Below are 18,633 nucleotides of genomic sequence, written 5' to 3'. Positions count from 1 at the left end.
CAGCCTTCCTGGAGGGCAGCAGTAGCTTAGCACAGAGTGTGGCCGACTTAGAATCAAGAGGCCGGGCTTATTGAATGAATGGCTTTGATTCCACTTCCTCAGTGATAAACTGGAAGTGACCTGCGACAGGAGTCGAATGATGTGTGCCACCTTCCGTGTGATTAAGGTTTAGTTCTCACCTGGGCACATTGTCAGCGTCACGTTGATATTCCGGTGCTTACCACGTTCCTACTAGAGCTACTGGAGTAGAGCATCTGTCCTGACTACAGAGCTCCAGTTTCTGTCCCTTGAGCCATCAGCAGGGCAAAGGCCCCATAGCTTTGGAAATAGATGTATGAGGCGAGATTCATTAATTAAATTTAGTTAAATTTCAGCAACTGCAGTTCTAGGCACTTTTTGTCATAGAGGTTTTTATATGGTGATGCTGCTATCAACCAAATTCATAAATACTAAGTAGCAGAATCTGAATATTCATTTCAGACTCTGAGTAATAAAATTAGAAAACAAAGGAGCATACAAAGAATGTACCAGTCTCCCCCTGGCCATGTACTCTGGGAGAACCAGTGTGAAAGAGGAATTAATTGTTGTGTTAATGTCACTTGGGGTTCAGTTATGCTCTACGCTGCCATACTAGGAAACCGCCTGCGCAACTCAGCCTATTGAATTCTGGCAGCTTTTGGAAACATACATGTTTTTCCCTGTTATTTTTTTTTCTGCCCCCTTCAAGGCAGTTTTCCAGTGGTTCCCTGAGGGAGTAGTTGCATGGGGACGGTTCTTGTGTAGGTTTCCAGCTGGCTTCATTTTCACCATTTCCATGAAGCCACTGCCTCTGTCGCATTTATATGATATTATCCATCATGCCTGCCTTGGGACTCTTCCCTTTGAATTGTTGACTTCATATTTTTGGTTTGTATGTGCAGGCTGTCTCCTGGTTCGGACATCTACGTGACGGTCTCGTCCATGGCTTTAGCGAGATCCCAGCAGTGCCGTAACTCCCCCAGCAACCTGTCTTCGTCCAGCGAGACTGGCTCTGGCGGGGGCACGTACAGGCAGAAATCCATGCCTGAAGGGTAGGTGTGCCCCAATGTGCACGGTCCTAGTTGACATTGCTGTCTTTCATCTGTCATTCAGAGGTGTAAAATGATTTCCATTCAGCCAGCCTTGATCAATTTACTACAGAAGATCAAAAGGGGAAATATGGTTAAATAATTTCAGATGGAAAAATATTTTCATTGCTGGTTCAAACCACTCCTTGGGCTGTATATCATTCTCTGGTCTCTAAGGACTCAGTGACAGAGAAATCAGATTACACCAGCTTCTCCATGATATATGTTGCCTATTTTCATAGTACAGTTTTGTCATTTCTTAATAAGTCCTCCAAAGTGAACTCAGCAGTATCCTGCTTGAACTAGTTGGAGTTTGTTTTGCTGTTACAGTTGGAGAAATGATCATGGATCTAAAGCTTAAAATTATTTTTTTCACACTTTAAAAGTCTTCTGTGATTTCAGCCTGTGGATTGGTATATGTTTTTCGTGGTGTTTGTTTTGAACACTAAACACCCAAAAGTAACTATTTGCTTCTGAAAAGACTTACAAAGTAAAAAGCTAAATGTACATGATTTCAGAGGCTACTAAAAAGGAGAAAATAATGGGAATGTCTGAAGCCTGGAAGAATTAGCAGCAAAGCATTACATGGTGCACAGAAGCTTTAGGCCTTGCCCAGAGGAACAGTGAGGGAGCAGCAGTGGCTTCCGCTAGGGCATCCTCCCCGTGAGAACCTGACAAAGAACCTGGGACCATTTTAAGATCAAATATAAGGAGCTGATAAAAACTGATGTTTCTGTTCCGAGTTTTCCCCACTTTAACAAGTGCACACATGATTTGTTTATTTTCTTGAGATTTTACTATGTTACACAATAATCATGTTTATTACTAAGAATACCTTTATAGTGTGTATTTTTATCTATAGTGCTTTTTCGGTTTTTACAGCTATTAAGTTTGATTTCTTTGTTGTTGCAAAATGTTTATGTTAGCAGAAATTAGGTAATAAAACCACTATAAAATATGCTCTCCCCCCCCATCCTCAGTGTCTCCCCCAGGATTCCCTTGGTAGTATCTCTAAAATGTGCATGTCTTATTTTAATTACTTCAGTGACAACTAGAAAAAATTTTAGCTCTTTTTCATGAGTTTCTGCAAAAGGTTTTATGAATTAAGTATTATTATGCCAAACCACAAGCCCAACTAATTATTTCTTGTTTTAATTAGTAGATTTTAAATGGCCTTGTTTGACTTCAAAAATAAGAATTCACTGCAACCTCAGTGTTGGTACAACAATCTATCTATATATATAAAGGCTAATATGCAAAGTGTCCCCTCAGGAGTTCAGCCGGAAGACTGGGCGTTCAATCACTCGCTTTGACGTGCACTGACCACCACAGGGTGGTGCAGAGCGAAGGAAGGCCCTGGCCAGCAGCCGGCAGCTGGCAGCCAGGGAAGGAAGGCCCTGGCTGGCAGCTGGAAGGCCCCAATCGGCCCTGATCACTGGCCAGGCCTAGGGACCCTGCCCTTGCACAAATTTCATGCACCATGCCTCTAGTAAAATAGAAATGAACTAACAACAGTAACAAAAAAAGCATTATTTTCTTCTATGATACACTTTTAATGAACCAAAAACGTGAGCTGAAACGTTCACGTTTTGGTGAATCTTTATGTTAGAACCATGATTTCAGTGCCCCAAGCTGCACAGTTTTTTTAAGGAGGTGGTAGTTATGTAACTTGATGTTTATACTAACTCTGCCATCGGTGGTATTTAGGGTTTTGCCCGTTGTTTGTGAACTTATCCCATGACTATTTACTATACTGTATGATGTCCTTTTTTTTTTTTTTTTTTACATATGTTTTTATTTCAGAGAGGAAAGGACAGGGAGAGATAGAAACATCAATGATGAGAATCACTGATTGGCTGCATCCTGCATGCCCCCTACTGGGGATCGAGCCGACAGCCTGGGCATGTGCCCTTGACTGGAATCAAACCTAGGACCCTTCAGTTCGTAGGCCGATGCTCTATCTACTGAGCAAAACCCGCTAGGGCTGATGTCCTTTCTAAGGTGGATACTTTGCAAGATGAGGCTGATACTATGGGGGAAGAAGAAACTTTCTTTTACCCTTCAGGGTTCCTTCATTGGCTTAAAAATTAAATCTACATGAGATAGATCAAAATGAGGAAATAACCAAATTCAATTACATACATGCATATGGGAACCCACATACATGCGAGGTTCGAAACAGAGAGAAAATGAGGTATATCTGACCTTCAGAGCTAAGAATAAGGTCAGGCACCTTGGGGCTTCAGAGGGAGGAAGGTCATCACAAGACAATAAGAGCAGATGTTCAGTTAGTCTGCCCTGCCCTGAGGATAGGTGAGAAAAAGTTGTCAGTGATAATCTCCTGTGGGCAAAGCCCCTAATTTAAGTTCTTCTAGGTAGTTAAGGAGAGGGCCGAAGTTTCTCTTGAGCCCAAAGGATCTCAGTTGCCTTTAGCTCAAAAATAATCCACATTCCACAGAGTTACTTCTTGGGGTTACTCAGTCTGAACCCCTATGATTCAGTGTTTCTGCTGGATCCCAAACAGCGTTTGCCTGTATCAGTGATGCAAGAGCAATTGGTTCCCTGTCTAATTCACATGTATAATCCCAAAAGTTGCCTGTCCCGAGAGGAAAAGGATCACAGGAGTGTATGTGGTCTGATCCAGCTCATTAACAAACTCTTAAAAGCTTAAAGCGTGCGATCATGATAGTTGGTCAGTGTGTGCAGTCATTGCCCGTAAATGTAGCCTGCTCCTTCGTTGTCCTCTCCTGCCCCGGATTCAGGACCTGGTGTCTGCATGTGTGTGATGTGTCTGCCACTCCCTTGGGTGAGGATATTGAGACCATCCAAATCCGCTGAGCGGTGAAATTTAATTAACTGGTTAACCCTGCCTGCTCCACTCGAGTGGGCGGACAACAGGCGCCTGCACACATTTAAGGTGGGAATGAGAGGCCGTCACAAAGCAACTCTCGGGAGGAGACGTGGGGTCTGCTCTGCCAACCTTGGGGACTTGTTTTGGGGCCACACACTTTGAGGAATGTTAACAGGGCAGGGCATGTCCAGAGGGAGGGAGGGAGGGGTAAATGAGGAATTTGGAGACCGGTGTGAGAAACATAACTAGGGATGTACAACCTGAAGGTCAGAATTGTGGAGGCGAGGAGGCAATCTTAGGTGAAGGGTTGCACTTGTCTGTGAGGGCGACAGAGACCAATAAATGAAAGTTACAGAGAAGTTTCCAGGCCTTTATGAGGGAGCTATTCAAAGCCGTGAGCCTGCTCTGGAGAGCAGTGGACAGGCTCCTGGTCACTGAACATGCTTCATGTATCAGCCTGGTGATTACTAAAAACTCCTCCAAATCTGAGCCTTCAACGTTCAGTGTTCCTCCAAACAGAAGTAGAGTAAAGCTTCGAAAAGAGGCACAACTTGAACAGGTTTGTCTGAGCTCCTCAAGAGTAGGGTCCTTGTGTCCCTAATGCCCTGCACGCAATGAGTATGTATGAGAACTGAAATTAAAAGTCCGTGGGATGAAAATATTTTAAAGGCAGAATTTAAAGACAGCCTTACGTTATTTGAAACCAGATAGCCAGAAAAACACTCGGCTTTAAATTCAGAGGTTTAAAAGGTCCTTAGTTGCCTCTGCTACCAAAAAGGTGAAAACAAAATCGCAGTCTCTGTGCCTTTGTGAAAAAGTCGTAATTTAGTGCAAATTTAGAATAGGATCATAGGGCCATTTCGAGGATCTTCACTGTAAAGAAGCACCCTACTTAGGGAGGAGAGGGCAAAGATCATAATTAATGAATGCTTTTTTTTTTTTTTTGTAAATGCACAGTTATTTAGTTTTTCCTAAATCAAGGGTTTTGGTTTTTACAATAGAGGTAACTTTGTTTAGTGAGGCTTGTGATTGAGTCTGTAAACAATTGTCATTTATGCAAAAGCAACTAGGGAGATGGTATTGGAGGAGTTTTACGAAAATATGTTGTAGCTTTCTTTACTTTGCAAATGCTTTCATCGAGCTTTTCCTCCCTGGATCCATATAATGGAATTGACTTTTTTTCTTCTTCTTCTTTTTTTTTCAAATAAATAAATGAAGCTGACACTTAAGTAACTTGGAGTGGGAAAGCCAGAACTTGACTCCACCAGCACCACGTGGTGTTTCTCCCCAGGCATCTATCAGTTTGTAGTAAACAAGACATCTGTCATATGCATCAATCCATCAGGCCCTGTATAGTCTTTCATTGTATAAGTTCATTAGTTAACCATACACAAATTTGTAAATTTCCACATGAACGTTTGAATTTTACACTCTGGTCCTTTCTCCTGGGCTCAGGCAGGATTTACGCTGCTGATAGTGCTCATCAAGGTACATGCTTTAATCATGTATTAGATGTTTGCTCTACACTGGGAAAAATAAAACTGGCTGATTGAATAGCTAAAGAGTCTTTCCAGAAATAGACAATTGCCTTTACAAAAGCCACTTTACCTACTTGTAAGTAGCCCTTCCCAAAGGCAGTTTATTTTGAAAGTGGTCTCTATATAAATGATAGCAGTCTTTGTCTTTCAGACCTTAGAGTGCTCAGAAAATACTAGTTCCCAGAATGACTGATTTAGCAGATTTAGTTACTTAGTGATTTAGCAGTTTACTGCGTTACGAGAAACCCCTGACATGTACCCATCTCAAGATACACATGGAACATTGGGATGGTGAAAATTTCCCTTTGGCTGTGTGTGAATAACAGCCTGTGTGGTTGGCTACACAAGGGCTAGAAGACTTTGGTTTGGTTTCTTACTCTGTTTATCTTAAGTTAGCTCCGTTTGGTTTGCTTTCTTACTCTGTTTATCTTAAGTTAGCTCCGTCCTGATGGCTCCTGGCCTTGTTTACAGTTTAAATGCTTAGCCTACATACCTTTCTGAACTGACTACGGCAAACACAGTTCCGGCATCCACATTCACATGCACAAGTACAGACAGGCAAGCGAAACTAGTAGTACCTGTCCTTACAGTGAGGTTCACTACACCCAGGACTCCTTCCCTTTATGGGTGAGGTTTCTGATGTCCTCTTTGCCTTTGTTTGGGGAAATCACCACAGGTTTGGAGTCAGCCGCAGATCCCCAGCCTCCATTGACAGGCAGAACACCCAGGCAGATCTTGGTGGCAGCGGAAAATCCACACCCAGCTGGCAAAGAAGTGAGGATAGCATTGCCGACCAGATGGGTAAGTAATTAAATTTCTACAAAAAGCTAGTTGCTTTTACACCAAGGTGACTTGGGCTTCCTCCTGATGATGTCATCAAAGCATTCTGTTATATAATATAGCCCTGGTTAATAAATGTGAATGAGAATTAAGTCTTGGTTAGATGAACAGCCCTGGTTAATAAATGTGAATGAGAGTTAAGTCTTGATTAGATTATGTATAAGTGAAAGCAACAAATAAGACCTAAGAGAAAAGTCAAGGAATTCTAAGTGACCCTAAATCTAAAAATCGAAATGACATAGGAATTTTTTTTTCAGAACCCAAATTAAATTGCCAGACTGCCAAACCACATGTCCTAAATATCTCCCTCCCCTTTCATCTGTGTTTTTGCCTCTTACAAGTGCCCTAAAAGATTTGTTGGTATTCTTACAAAGAGTTTAAAATAAATAAATAAAAATTTAAAAACTGTGTACAGAGTGGGAAAGAGATACAATTGTTGCTTAGTCACATGTGTAGCGTGGTTAGTATCTCTTTCCTCCCCTATATGCTTTTTCCCCTCCTCTGCTATTAGGCTGCCAGCTAAGGACATGTCTTAGCAGGACAAAGAGCTGGATGGGGAAGATTTGCAGGAGAGCCTTCATTTGGGTCCCTAATACATATAATTTCTCTGTATTTACTTGTAGTTGCTGCAATGACACCATTACATGAGTTGATACAATAAAATTTTGCTATGAAACATGATTAAGTTTCAACACAATAGTATAGATTTTTAATATCAACACAGCTGATACATCAGGGTCTTGAATCAAGACAGGTATTTTTTTCCTTTATCTTATTTTTAGTAGCATTACCAGGGGTGTGAGATTCAAAACAAATACATTGCAGGTCTGAAAAAAAGATACGTTTTAAGACAGAACCCCACCTTTTTATCCTCCCAGCAAATGCATTATCTGTCTCATTCTGTTTTAATGACCGTGCCTGTGTAAAGGCACTAACCACGAACATAGAAGGAAGTGGAGATGTATTGAGCTAAGACACACGTTGGGGAAAAGAAATATAATTCCTAGGTTCTAAAGATATGCTTTGTTGCAATAACTTCAGTGCAATGTGCCTGGTTATTGAAGCCATCTGTCCCTCCCCCTCTCATCCCACCCACCCACCACACAGAAAACCTGAGCGTATTCTGCTCTGCTCTTAGCAGAATGTGTTTAAGCCCATATGTTTTGATACTGTGGAGCTGGTAACGACACGTGCGCAAAGGATCCCTTCTTCATCATGACTTCAGCAGCTTTTTCTGGCTCCTGGTGCACGCTCTGAACAGAGCTGCCAGCAAGCCCTTTGTGCAGCATTCAGTGTCACTTCCTACTCATGGGAAGCCATGTGAGGAAGGGGAGGGTAATTATAAGGTTCATCCTAGACCGTATTCATTCTTGCACAGAAACCTCCCTCTAGTCTTTTTGTTCTCGCATCCCCTTTAGTTTAGTGGCATCCCACTTTTAATAGATAAGACTCTGAAATTAATATGGATGAATCCTTTTAACTCACTTGTTCATCTTTTTAGTAAGATATACCTTTTTTTTTGCAAGATACCCCTAGAGCAGTGATGGCGAACCTTTTGAACTCGGCGTGTCAGCATTTTGAAAAACCCTAACTTAACTCTGGTGCCCTGTCACATATAGAAATTTTTTGATATTTTCAGCCATACTAAAACAAAGATTTATATTTTTGATATTTATTTTATATATTTAAATACCATTTAACAAAGAAAAATCAACCAAAAAAAATGAGTTCACGTGTCACCTCTGACACGCGTGTCATAGGTTCGCCATCACTGCCCTAGAGCCTGCCAGAAGAGCCTTTTCACCAAGTGGGGCCTTTCTCTATTCAAAATCTAAGGCTTGAAATAAAATATTAAAATAAAATAAATTTGTGTACGTTTTTACATTCCAGAGGACTAACCCAGCCTTTTCTCATGGGAACTCAGAAGGAAACTCGGGGGCTTAGTTATGCCATGCTAGGGAGAAATTGACAAAAATAATTATGTCTTGTTACTCATTGCACTGTATTGAGTGTGTAAAGGTCTTACTCAGTTCGTAAGAACAGAATTCTCTAATGGTTTTCAGGTCACTCATTGACAATGTTGAGGAGAGTCTTACTTGTAAGCCAGACCCAACCCCTACCCCCCATCTTTGTGCATCAGTGTGCTATGAACTGGTGCCCCAGTGGAGGCGAGGAGTGTAGCTTGCTTAATGAACTCACTTATCTCCGTGGCTGGTCATTTTTCTGTGCCTCTGCTTTTGGAAATGGTTGAGAATCAAAGCAAAAGGGTATGTTGCCGAGTCCATTATGTGTTAGGAATGGTGTTGCCGAAGTCCAGAATGGTTGCTGTTAGCTAGCAGTGTGTGAAAGAAGTAAAATCACTTACCTTGCACCTTTGGAACCCCATCATGAACGCCAGCGTGGACTCCAAAAGGAAGCAATTGTTTTAAGTAAACTAGTTGCTGTGTGTCTTTTCTGTTGTGCTTAGCTTACAGTTATAGAGGACCTCAGGATTTCAATTCTTTTTTCCTCGAGCAGCATGAATATACAGGTAAAATATTTCCAAGGTGTCATGGTAAGTAACACGTGATTGCATCCATGCCTGTCTAGGTAATGTAGACCAAGCTAGGTTAGCTACACTTTGCAGTGAATGAATCTCATAAATTCAATCCATGTATTTTAGACTGTTCCCCAAACCAAAAGTTGATTTCTAACTTTGCCGCGTTGTTCATGGCCTTTGGTTTGGTGGTACTTGGCTCTGCTCATGTGGTCACCAGCTGCAAGCTTTACCCATTAGCCACTTAGTTTCTGACATGCTGTCTATTGTGTAAACTCTCAACAAGCTTATTGCTGAAATTCAGAGCTTGCTGGTCAGTGAGCTCAGAGGTGCCGTGGCAAGCTGTCTTCATTTGTCGACATGTGTTTGGGTCTGCTTCGGCCTGCACCATAATGCCCTGTGCTGTGTTGCAGAGCCGACATGCCACCTCCCAGCAGTATCGAAGGTCCTGCCCACGTTCCGAGAGAGCCCCAGTGGGAGGCTGATGCGGCAGGATCCAGTGGTTCACTTGTCTCCGAACAAACAGGGGCATGTAAGTTCACTGTAAAATAATAGGAGTGGTAGGTGCCTACCAATGCACCTTCCTTGTGATGGCTGTGAAAATGGTACAGGTCTGCTCTGTTCTTCCTCCCACGTGGTCAAAGAGGAAGCCATCCTGGCAGAAGGGGGCCTTTGCTGTCCTGGCCCTGGGCTTTCTGCTGCCAACAAGGGTGCTTTGAGATAAATTGAAATTCCTTTTTGGTATGCACCTGCCACCCCATCATCTGGGTGAAAGGCCAGGTGACCCCATCACAAACAGTCCTAAAATGTTATGAATTGAAGTGTGTGAGAAATGGACTTTACTTGTTTACACAATTGCAAGCATGAGGTGTGGTTGAACAGACAACTTCCTCACAGCCTACTGCTTCTCTTATCTTTCAGAGCTGCACACATTTTTGTCCTTCACCATCGTGGCACACAGTTCCTTATCACTTACCGGTAGAATGGGGAATGGAGGTCATCGTTTCCTCCCCCTTTCAGTGCAGTTGGTCTCTTTGGTCTGTCTGCTCACTGAAATGTGTGTTTATATTTATGTCATTCAATAGGGTGAGGAAAGACTGTCTCATATTCACTAACTTACAAGATGCTCAGAGATGAGAGGGCTCCTCCCAGTTTTGCTCTAATGAAATGAATATGGGAGCTAAAAACACAAGAGGGGAGCACATGTGTGCAAGCACCCACACAGGCTGTGTGGGGAGATACACTGACGAGACGGGATGTTGTCACAGTTCTGCTTATAAATGGGCGATTGCCCCAGTCAATCTGTCCATTTCCCCACCTTCATTACTAATCGGTATATTGATTACATGGTAAAATAATATTTGGGATAGGTTGGGTTAGAGAAAACATACGAAACTTAATTTCACCTGTTTCTTTGTACTTTTTAAATATTGACCACTAGAAAACTTAAAATTCCAGTGTGGTTCACGTACTGTTTCTGCAGAAATATGTTACGTACTTTTCACTCTCAGCCCATCTCAGTGCAGGCTGCCACGTGTAAGGTGCACAGTGGCCACACGTGGCTGAGGGCTGCCAATTCCACAGACAATGCAGGGCTGAGAAATTCTGCCCTCAGATACTAAAAATGAATGAAGGTCTGTAACACAAACGTTGTTGCGAAAAACTAGAGTAGCACTGGTAAAATAACTGGGATTGATTCTTGTTTAAGAAGGAGAGAGCTTTATTTTTGCACTTTAAAATGAAACTTGAGTGTCCTCCTCCTGCCGCTATCCTCAGCAAACACACACACACACACACACACACACAATTCCTTCTCTCCACTTTTCTCTTAAAATACTGTTTTATTCAGCTATCCTTGGAAATCTTATTTATTTGAGTCGACGCTGAGAATGGGACTGAGCTGTTGGACATCAGCGGCCCCAGTTCCCATTCCCACCAGCAGTCCAGCCAGCATTCTTGTCTGCCCCTTTGTGTATAGCATCTCACTGTGTGTGAGGTGTATCTCATGTGGTTTTGATTTGCATTTCCCTAGTGACTAAAGATGCTGAGTATATTTTCATGTGCTTGTTGGCCATTTGTATATCTTCTTTCGAGAAATGCCCATTTAAATCCTTTGCCCATGTTTTAATTAGGGTATTTGAAACATAAAAGTTTTTTAATTTTGATGAGGTCCAGTTTATCAATTTTTTTTCTTTTTTGTGTGCTTTTGGGGTCATCTCTAGGAGAACATTGCATAATCCAAGGTCATGAAGATGTACATTTATGTTTTCTTCTAAGAGTTTTACAGTGTTAGCTCTTACGTTTACATCTTTGATCTTTTTGAGTTTATTTTTCTATGTGGAAAGGATCCAATTTAATTCTTTGTGGATACCCACGTGTCCCAGCACCGTCTGTTGAAAAGACTGTTACTCTCCCTTCCCACCCTCCCCCATTGAATTCACTTGGCACCTTCGTGTACATCATACCTCTGAGCCCTCCTCAGAAAGCTGTCTTCTAAATAGATGCGCACTGGGGAGCTCTCTGTAGGAATAAGTCTTAGGTTCTGCCTTCTCTTTACTCTGAGCACAGTAGGTCTCTTCTAATTTTAAAGCCTTTTGGAGGTGTCATTTTTTTCTATTTTAGGATTAAAATATTGAAGACTAATAACAATTTAGATTTTTTTCTGATTAAAATGATCTCATGTTTTGGCCTAAGTGAAATAATGAAAAATGGGTTCTTAAGAAACCATTTTCAGCGCTCTCTGCCATCGAGCCTTCGCCTGAGTTTGTCCAGGCACCTCCAAGCCAGACCTCGGTTTCCCACCATTAGAACCTTTGGCCTTGGACCCATCACTAGACACGCCACGGGCCATTCTCCCTGTTGTTTTCCTGGTGTTCACGAGGCAGAGCCTGCCCGTGAGTAACTCTGCTTCCCCTGCAGCCTGACAGCCACTACTCGAGCCACTCCAGCAGCAACACCCTGTCCAGCAACGCGTCCAGCGCCCACAGTGACGAGAAGTGGTATGACGGGGACCGCACTGAGTCTGAGCTCAACAGCTACAACTATCTGCAGGGCACCTCTGCCGACAGCGGCATCGACACCACCTCCTACGGCCCCAGCCATGGTAGCAGCGCCTCCCTGGGGGCCGCCACGGCCTCGCCTCGCTCGGGGCCCGGCAAGGAGAAAGTGGCCCCCCTGTGGCACAGCTCCAGCGAGGTCATCTCCATGGTGGATCGGACATTAGAGGCTGAGAGCCACGGCCTGGACCGGAAAGCAGAGTCCTCCCTGAGCCTGGACATCCACAGCAAGAGCCAGGCCGGCTCCAGCCCTCTGACCCGGGAGAGCAGCACTTTCAGCATCAACGACGCCGCTTCCCACACGAGGTAACTGCCCTTTCCTGTGTCCCGTTCCCTGCCCATCCTGAATCGAGTGCCCAGCCTTGTCCTACTTCACTTGGCTCTATAGTGTATAGAGGGGTGTTCCATGCAATGGCAGTTATTATTACATATTTAGTGCCTTTTAATTGGCACCAAAATACTCTCCCTACAATTCTACCACAATATTATTATTATCATCATCATTATTATTTGGGGTTAGGCAGTTAGTTTTCACTGAGGATGATTTTTAGAGAGATTGGAAGGAAGGAGGAAGAGAGAGAGAAACACACTGATGTGAGAGAGGCACATCAATCGGGGTACCTCCCCAACCAGGGGTTGAACCTACACCCAGGTACGTGCGCTTGACTGGGAATCGAACGTACGACCCTTCGGTCTGCAGGGCCCACTTTCTAACCACTGAACACACTGACCAGGGCCTAACGCATTAGTTTAAGCTGTGAGAAAGTTTACAGATTCAGTCTTTGTAAAGTTGTCTTTGATTTTATGAAAAATTTCCTTTGTACCAGAATTAGAAGAATTTTGTAATTTGGGCTTTCAGCTAGTGATAGAGAAAGTAGACTAGAACAGTCTTTTGAAGATATTAAAAGAAAATCTTGACCGTATTTTTAAAAAGGCCTAACATGGGCATTATTTACGATGCTGACCACACCCTTTTCATTGCCTGTCTCCCAGAGAAGATCACTTAACCCCATGTTTACATGATAATTTTTTTCCGTTAATTGGCTCCTGATAGTTATGTGGTTGAGGGTGGGGATATACATCAGAAAAGTGTAGCTAAAATTAGACATACCATCTACCTTTCAAAATAAGTACATATTCCCCTGTATTCTTAGGTAGGCAAAATTAATACCAATTTTTATTTCTTCCTTTAGATTTGAGCCTAAAATCCAAAGTATGGAAGGATTTTTGCTTTCAGGGAGGAAACGCTCCATTGGTCTCTTTACGGGGCTGGTAATCTTTGTGGTAGTTTCTCCTTTACCTGTTACTGTTGTCAGTCATTGATCAGCTTATAGGACAGCATCTAACCTTGCCTGGGCCTCTTTTATTATTATGCCCTAAAGAAAAAATAGCAAAGAAGCTGAATTTAGTTTTACTTTTCAAATGGGATTCCAAGCACAAGTCTGTCAGGAAACTCCAGATAACCTCCACTTAATTTGGATTTGTTTAACTTGATCAGTTAAATATTCAGTTCTCTCATTGTCTCTATATTGTTACTGATAAGATTCTTGAGCTTCCCATCTAGTAAATTCCAGGCGGGCCCAGCATCTCACATGCTTGTTTCTGTTTATTGTGGTAGGTCTAGAAACACATGGCCCCACACAAAAAGGAATTGGCAAAGCAGTCTCAGTGTGGAGTGCCAGGCACGCAGTTACCTTCCCACAGTCCAGGGAATTGAATGTCGGTGCGTCGAGTGGGTTAAGGAAGTGTTTGGAAAAGTAGAACAGAAAGCTAGGCATCAAATACCGTAGTAATATATAGAATCCTGGGGCACAGAGTTAGGCATTCAGTTGCTGTGTTTTGACACGTGCCATCATCCCATTAACTGTAGCCTGTGCTGCATTGACTTGGAACGTTTTTGAGTTGAGAATAGTTTCTCGGTTTAGATCGACTCTTGTTTCTTTGGTTTCCGGTTCTTTGTTTTGAAAGGAGGGTGTCCTTTTTAAGAATGATATTCCATCTGGGGCTCTGTCTCTGCTCTGATTTGATGGTGGAAGAAAATCAGTCATGAGGTCTTGCCTAGTGCGGCGTGGGCATGGAGTAGGCTTGGAAAGGGCTGAGCCTCCGAAGCCAAAGCACAGAACATCGGCCGCGCCATCTGACCAATCGGCGGATCCCAGGGGCTCTACAGAGCCCCCTGAAAAGCAGGCACCTGGGACTGCATGTTCTGAATGTGCTGACCGGGACAGCCTGACCACCTCTGAGGATGACCCACGTTTTCTGCTTTAGACTGACCGTGCAGAAATTATTTAAATCATCCTGTAGAAATAACTCTTGTGTTGAAAGTCAAACTTACTGGAGAAGAGAAGAATGTAGCCTTGCAGGGATGGTGGCAGGGCCTCCCATCCACTGTGGGTGGAGTCACAGTCGTTTCTCAACTCTGGTAAACAGGATGCTGTGTGACTTCAGTCTGTTGAAGGTGGCAGGGCGAGCTGGATGATCAGAGCCTCAGCAGCCTGCCTTTTCTGGAGGAAAGGGGGATGTAGCCACCAAATGCACATCGCTGGAGGAACCAGAATCACTGCAAATTAGAGTGTGTGGTCCTCGGAAGACAGGAGCCGCAATTAACGGGGAGGTCCCTTGACAGTGCATGAAAGCGCTTGTACCTGGGACTTGGTGACAAAACCCAAATTACAGTGATTAAGCTCCACTGTGTTTCTCCCTGGGCTGTGTTCCTGCCCACCCTGTCCTCCAGTCTCCCTGTTGACGATTGTGCAGGGTTTTTTGTGGCGCCCCATGAGAGCTGCATTAATGTAGGTTGGTAATTGCATAGGATTGTTCTAGTCGAATGTCATTAAGAGAAGCCATACACACCAACTTTCTACAATTAAAAAGTTTATTAATTGCTCTAAAGTGTTGCTTCCTAAAAAAACAAAGAAGTGTTTTCTGTAGGGTTTGGGAAGTTAGGGAGAGGTTTTATTTATTTATTTTTTTAAGTAGCTGTTTCACTTTCTAGTTTTGAAGTGAATCACACAGTAAAATGATTTGTGGTAAGCATAGGAGAGGCGAAGATACTTCTAACTTTAATACACTTTCGCCAACTGGGTCACTCTTTTGCCGGAGTTCTGATCTTGGCTGTAGGCAGTGCCAGTTTGTGTGGTGACCAGAGATTCCCTAGTCTAGTCCTGGTAACCAGTGGTATTGCCAGTGTTAGTACGAGGTTAAAGAATACACATTTTAAAGCTAGAAACCCCACCACGTGCTTGCATATCCACAGCTCTGCTGTAACGTCCTCACCTGACCTGGTTGAGTGCCCAGACTTTTGCACCCACCGCGTTAGCCAGCCATTCTGCCTCCTCGGGCTTCCATAGGCCCCTCAGGTAGCCAGTTAGTACCCACTTCTGTGATCACATACACACCTTACTGCCGTCCAGTTCAAGAGGATTTCCCACCCAGTATGTGCATCCTGAACACCTTTGCAGAGCGTGTGCCACTGTGAGCCAATAATAGTTGCTCAATTCATTTTGCTGAGCAAATAGGAATAACCTTCTCCTTAATGTCCCCATTTTTTGCATGATGACTCAGGGCCCTTAATTAATAAACCATCTCAAACATAGCATAAATCTCCAATTCCTGACTCCTAGAAACCACTATTACATTGCAAAGCTTTTTGTGCAGCAGAGTCAGCATTGGCAGAGAGCTGCAGCGCTTTTGCAGATAGGTGTATGTGAGAGGACACATAAGGTCCTGCACAGCCTGACATTTTAGTAAAGTCATTTCTATGTAAGAATTTTTTTAACCTGCAAAACATCATAAGGAGGCACTTTATTACAGCTTATATGCACACATCAACCCAATCTGGATAGAAGTCAGTCAGTGTCTGACCTTCCCTGGAGGGGCGGGCTAGAGGCCCGGAGAAATGCCTGCCCACAGTGGTCGGTGCAGTTCAGTCTCACGGATGTGCTTTTCCTGGTTAACCTAATAAGTTAATTATTCATGCCAGAAAAACCCATTGCTTCCTGAGAGGAGGGTTGGAGAAGGACTTCTTTATATGTAGTTTACGTGAACACAGAGGCATGTCTTGGGCTGCTGTGTGTGCCTCTGTGTGTGAGTACAGCTGGGGGGTTAGATGTCCCTCTTTGGCATCTACATACGTGCCTTCCTTCTTGTTCAGAAATTACTCCATTGTCTTTAACATTTCTCTCTTAAATCTCTTCCTGGAATTTTTTTTTTAATTGCTTACAATTCCTTGCCTCTCGTCTATATTTTTTAAGGTGAGAATATGGTTTTTCCAAGTTTTATGGGCTAATTCATAATTGAAGAGTGTAGCCTCTGAGACCGCTCACCTTACATCTACGGATCATTTTCATGGGCCATTTTTGCCTCGGGGTTCTGCACACAGGTAACAGGCAGGATTCTGTTTTAATTTGCAGCAGAACTACAGGTGATCTGTCCTAAGCTTTCTGTCCCCATTTCTTCCGGCTCAGGGGAGTGGGTGACTATTTTATCCAGAACTTCAGTGGTGTCTAGCTAACCTCAAAGATGACCAAACAGAACCACTGTAGTTGAAATTTCAAGTGAGCATTGAGAGAATGAGGCCTCGGTCAAGCCACAGATGTCAGGTTGCATGATGCAGGACTCACCAGCAGAATTAACATTGCTTTGTTCTGTGGAGCAACTAATCCATTTATTCAGTGGATAAGGAAAGCCCAGATTCTCCAGATGCCATTCCATCATTAGACCAGAAGGATTCTTAAAGGACAGAGTCCGCCCTTGTCATATATAAGCCATCCTACCCAGATGAGAATTTATCCGTTGCTTAAAAGGATGTTACACCTAGCTCTGCTGTAATGTCCTCACCTATCCCATTGCTTCTTATGGGATGCTCTTAAGAAGAGAGGTTGCATAAACTTTTCTAAGTAATTTTAGTACTTAAGTCCTCTTCCTCTTCAAAATTTTGTCCCATGTCTACCTATTTGAAATTCCTCTAGCTGTAGCTTAAATATACAATTAAGAAAGAATAAATGGTTTTGAGGGGATGAATCTTTTCTAAACATGATACGAAATCTGTAGGCACCAGGTCAAAGCCCATTGGAAAACAATTTTTAAAAAAGAATGGAACTTTGTAATAGCCCTCCATGTCCAGGCAACTGGAGAGAGAAATACAGGAAACGTAGATTTGGATGCTGAGATCCAGGTCCAAGTCTTGGTTCTGTTGACCAGCGATGCTGCCTTCAGACAGTGATGCCGTTCCACCGAGCTTGTCCCTGATCCTTAATCTAATAATACCTGGTCCACTTATTCAGTGGTGGTTTTTATGTGTTTGTTGAGAGTAAAAATAGTTGTCAAATGTATTGCAAACCCTAAATATCCTTTTAAGACAGGGTTTTCTGCCTTTTTTCTTTTTTTTTTAAGTTCTCCATCGCCTACCTTAATGCAGTTATGGAGCTACTTTCTCTTTGACAAATATGTATCTCCCTCAACTTCTCTTTTATGTAACCGATTTTATACTCATACTAGGGGCCTGGTGCATGAAATTTGTGCGCGGGCGGGGGGTCGTGGGGAGTGTCCCTCAGCCTGGCCTGTGCCCTCTTGCAGTCTAGAACCACTCACTCCTTAGCATCTGCCTGCTCGCTGCTCCTTAGCGCTGCCGCAGATGTGGGAGAGGCTCCCGTCACCACTGCTATGCTCTCCAGCTGTGAGCCCGCCTTCTGGCTGAGCAGCACTCCCCCTGTGGGAGCACACTGACCACCAGGGAGCAGCTCCTGCATTGAGCGTCTGCCCTCTGGTGTTCAGTGTGCATCATAGTGACGGATCATTCTAGTTGTTCCACTGTAAGGGTCTCTTAGGCTTTTATTATATAGACTAGGGGCCCAGTGTAGAAATTCATGCACCTTGAAAGGAACTGTGGGCTACGAGACTGTGATGGGCATAGGTGTGGGTCTCAGCCCATCCTCCACGCCCCCGCCCGGCCCCTCCCGCCATGGCTCCCGTTCCCCTGTCTGCTGGCAGCCTTGCTCCTGCCTCCACCCTCCCAGGTGCTGACAGCGTGAAGCAATTGGTGCCGGCACCAGTAGCGGGTGCAAGTGGGGCCATCGCCATCAGCATCAGTGAAAGTGTCGGCTGCTGCCCCGATAGTCCTCAGGAGCAAGGGGAGGTGGAAAAGCCCTGAGGGGTGATTGGGGTTGGCACTGGGTGCCGGCAGCAGGTGCAAGCAAAGAATTTTCAGTAACCACCAGAGACTCACCCCGATGACAGCGACCTGCGCCCTGCCTTGGTCTGGCGCCCCCGCTCACCTGCACCACAATCCTACCACGGCCAATGCCCGCCATGTTCCACGCACGCCCCCTGGTGGTCAGCGCACGTCATAGTGACCAGTTGTTCAGTTGTTCTACCATTCAGTCTATTTGCATATTAGCCTTCTATTATATAGGATAGGATTTTTGCTTCTCAATTTTCCTTCTTTGTTTTCTCTATCTGCCGGGAGCCAGTCCATCCTTGCTGTTTCAAGGGACCTGGCATATATGGCATAATATGTTCTTAATATGTTTGCTCACCTTCTTGGCACTGTGTTTTAACCAAGGTCACCTCTCCGAGAAAGGTTGTTTCCCCAGGTAGGGATTTTCCCCTGAAGTTAGGGAGGGAATAAAACCTCTTAAGTGCCAGGTGGGTAATTAATCACTTTAACTACGAACAATCATGCTTAAGCTATACAATCTTTACTCCC

At 43.8% G+C, this 18,633-nt stretch overlaps 1 protein-coding gene across 8 annotated transcripts in view; it reads left to right on the top strand.

Annotated features, from left to right (window-relative positions):
* The window catches only part of SIPA1L1 (signal-induced proliferation-associated 1 like 1), a 339,956-nt gene that overhangs the window by 294,136 nt on the left and 27,187 nt on the right, over window positions 1-18,633 (top strand). For 4 of the 8 annotated variants that reach the window (XM_015562016.1, XM_006760731.2, XM_006760727.2 and 1 more), the window contains 5 exons: window positions 921-1,070; window positions 6,172-6,296; window positions 8,803-8,865; window positions 9,285-9,403; window positions 11,791-12,233. In XM_015562016.1, the coding sequence (XP_015417502.1) occupies window positions 921-1,070; window positions 6,172-6,296; window positions 8,803-8,865; window positions 9,285-9,403; window positions 11,791-12,233 (900 nt within the window). The remainder of the gene's footprint in view (window positions 1-920; window positions 1,071-6,171; window positions 6,297-8,802; window positions 8,866-9,284; window positions 9,404-11,790; window positions 12,234-18,633) is intronic. The other 4 variants (XM_006760733.2, XM_006760732.2, XM_015562018.1 and 1 more) reach the window with 1 other exon arrangement.

Source organism: Myotis davidii, unplaced genomic scaffold, assembly GCF_000327345.1.
Source record: "Myotis davidii unplaced genomic scaffold, ASM32734v1 scaffold17, whole genome shotgun sequence".
In the NCBI taxonomy this organism is placed as follows: Eukaryota; Metazoa; Chordata; class Mammalia; order Chiroptera; family Vespertilionidae; genus Myotis; species Myotis davidii.
This window is presented reverse-complemented; position numbering and strand designations above follow the sequence as displayed.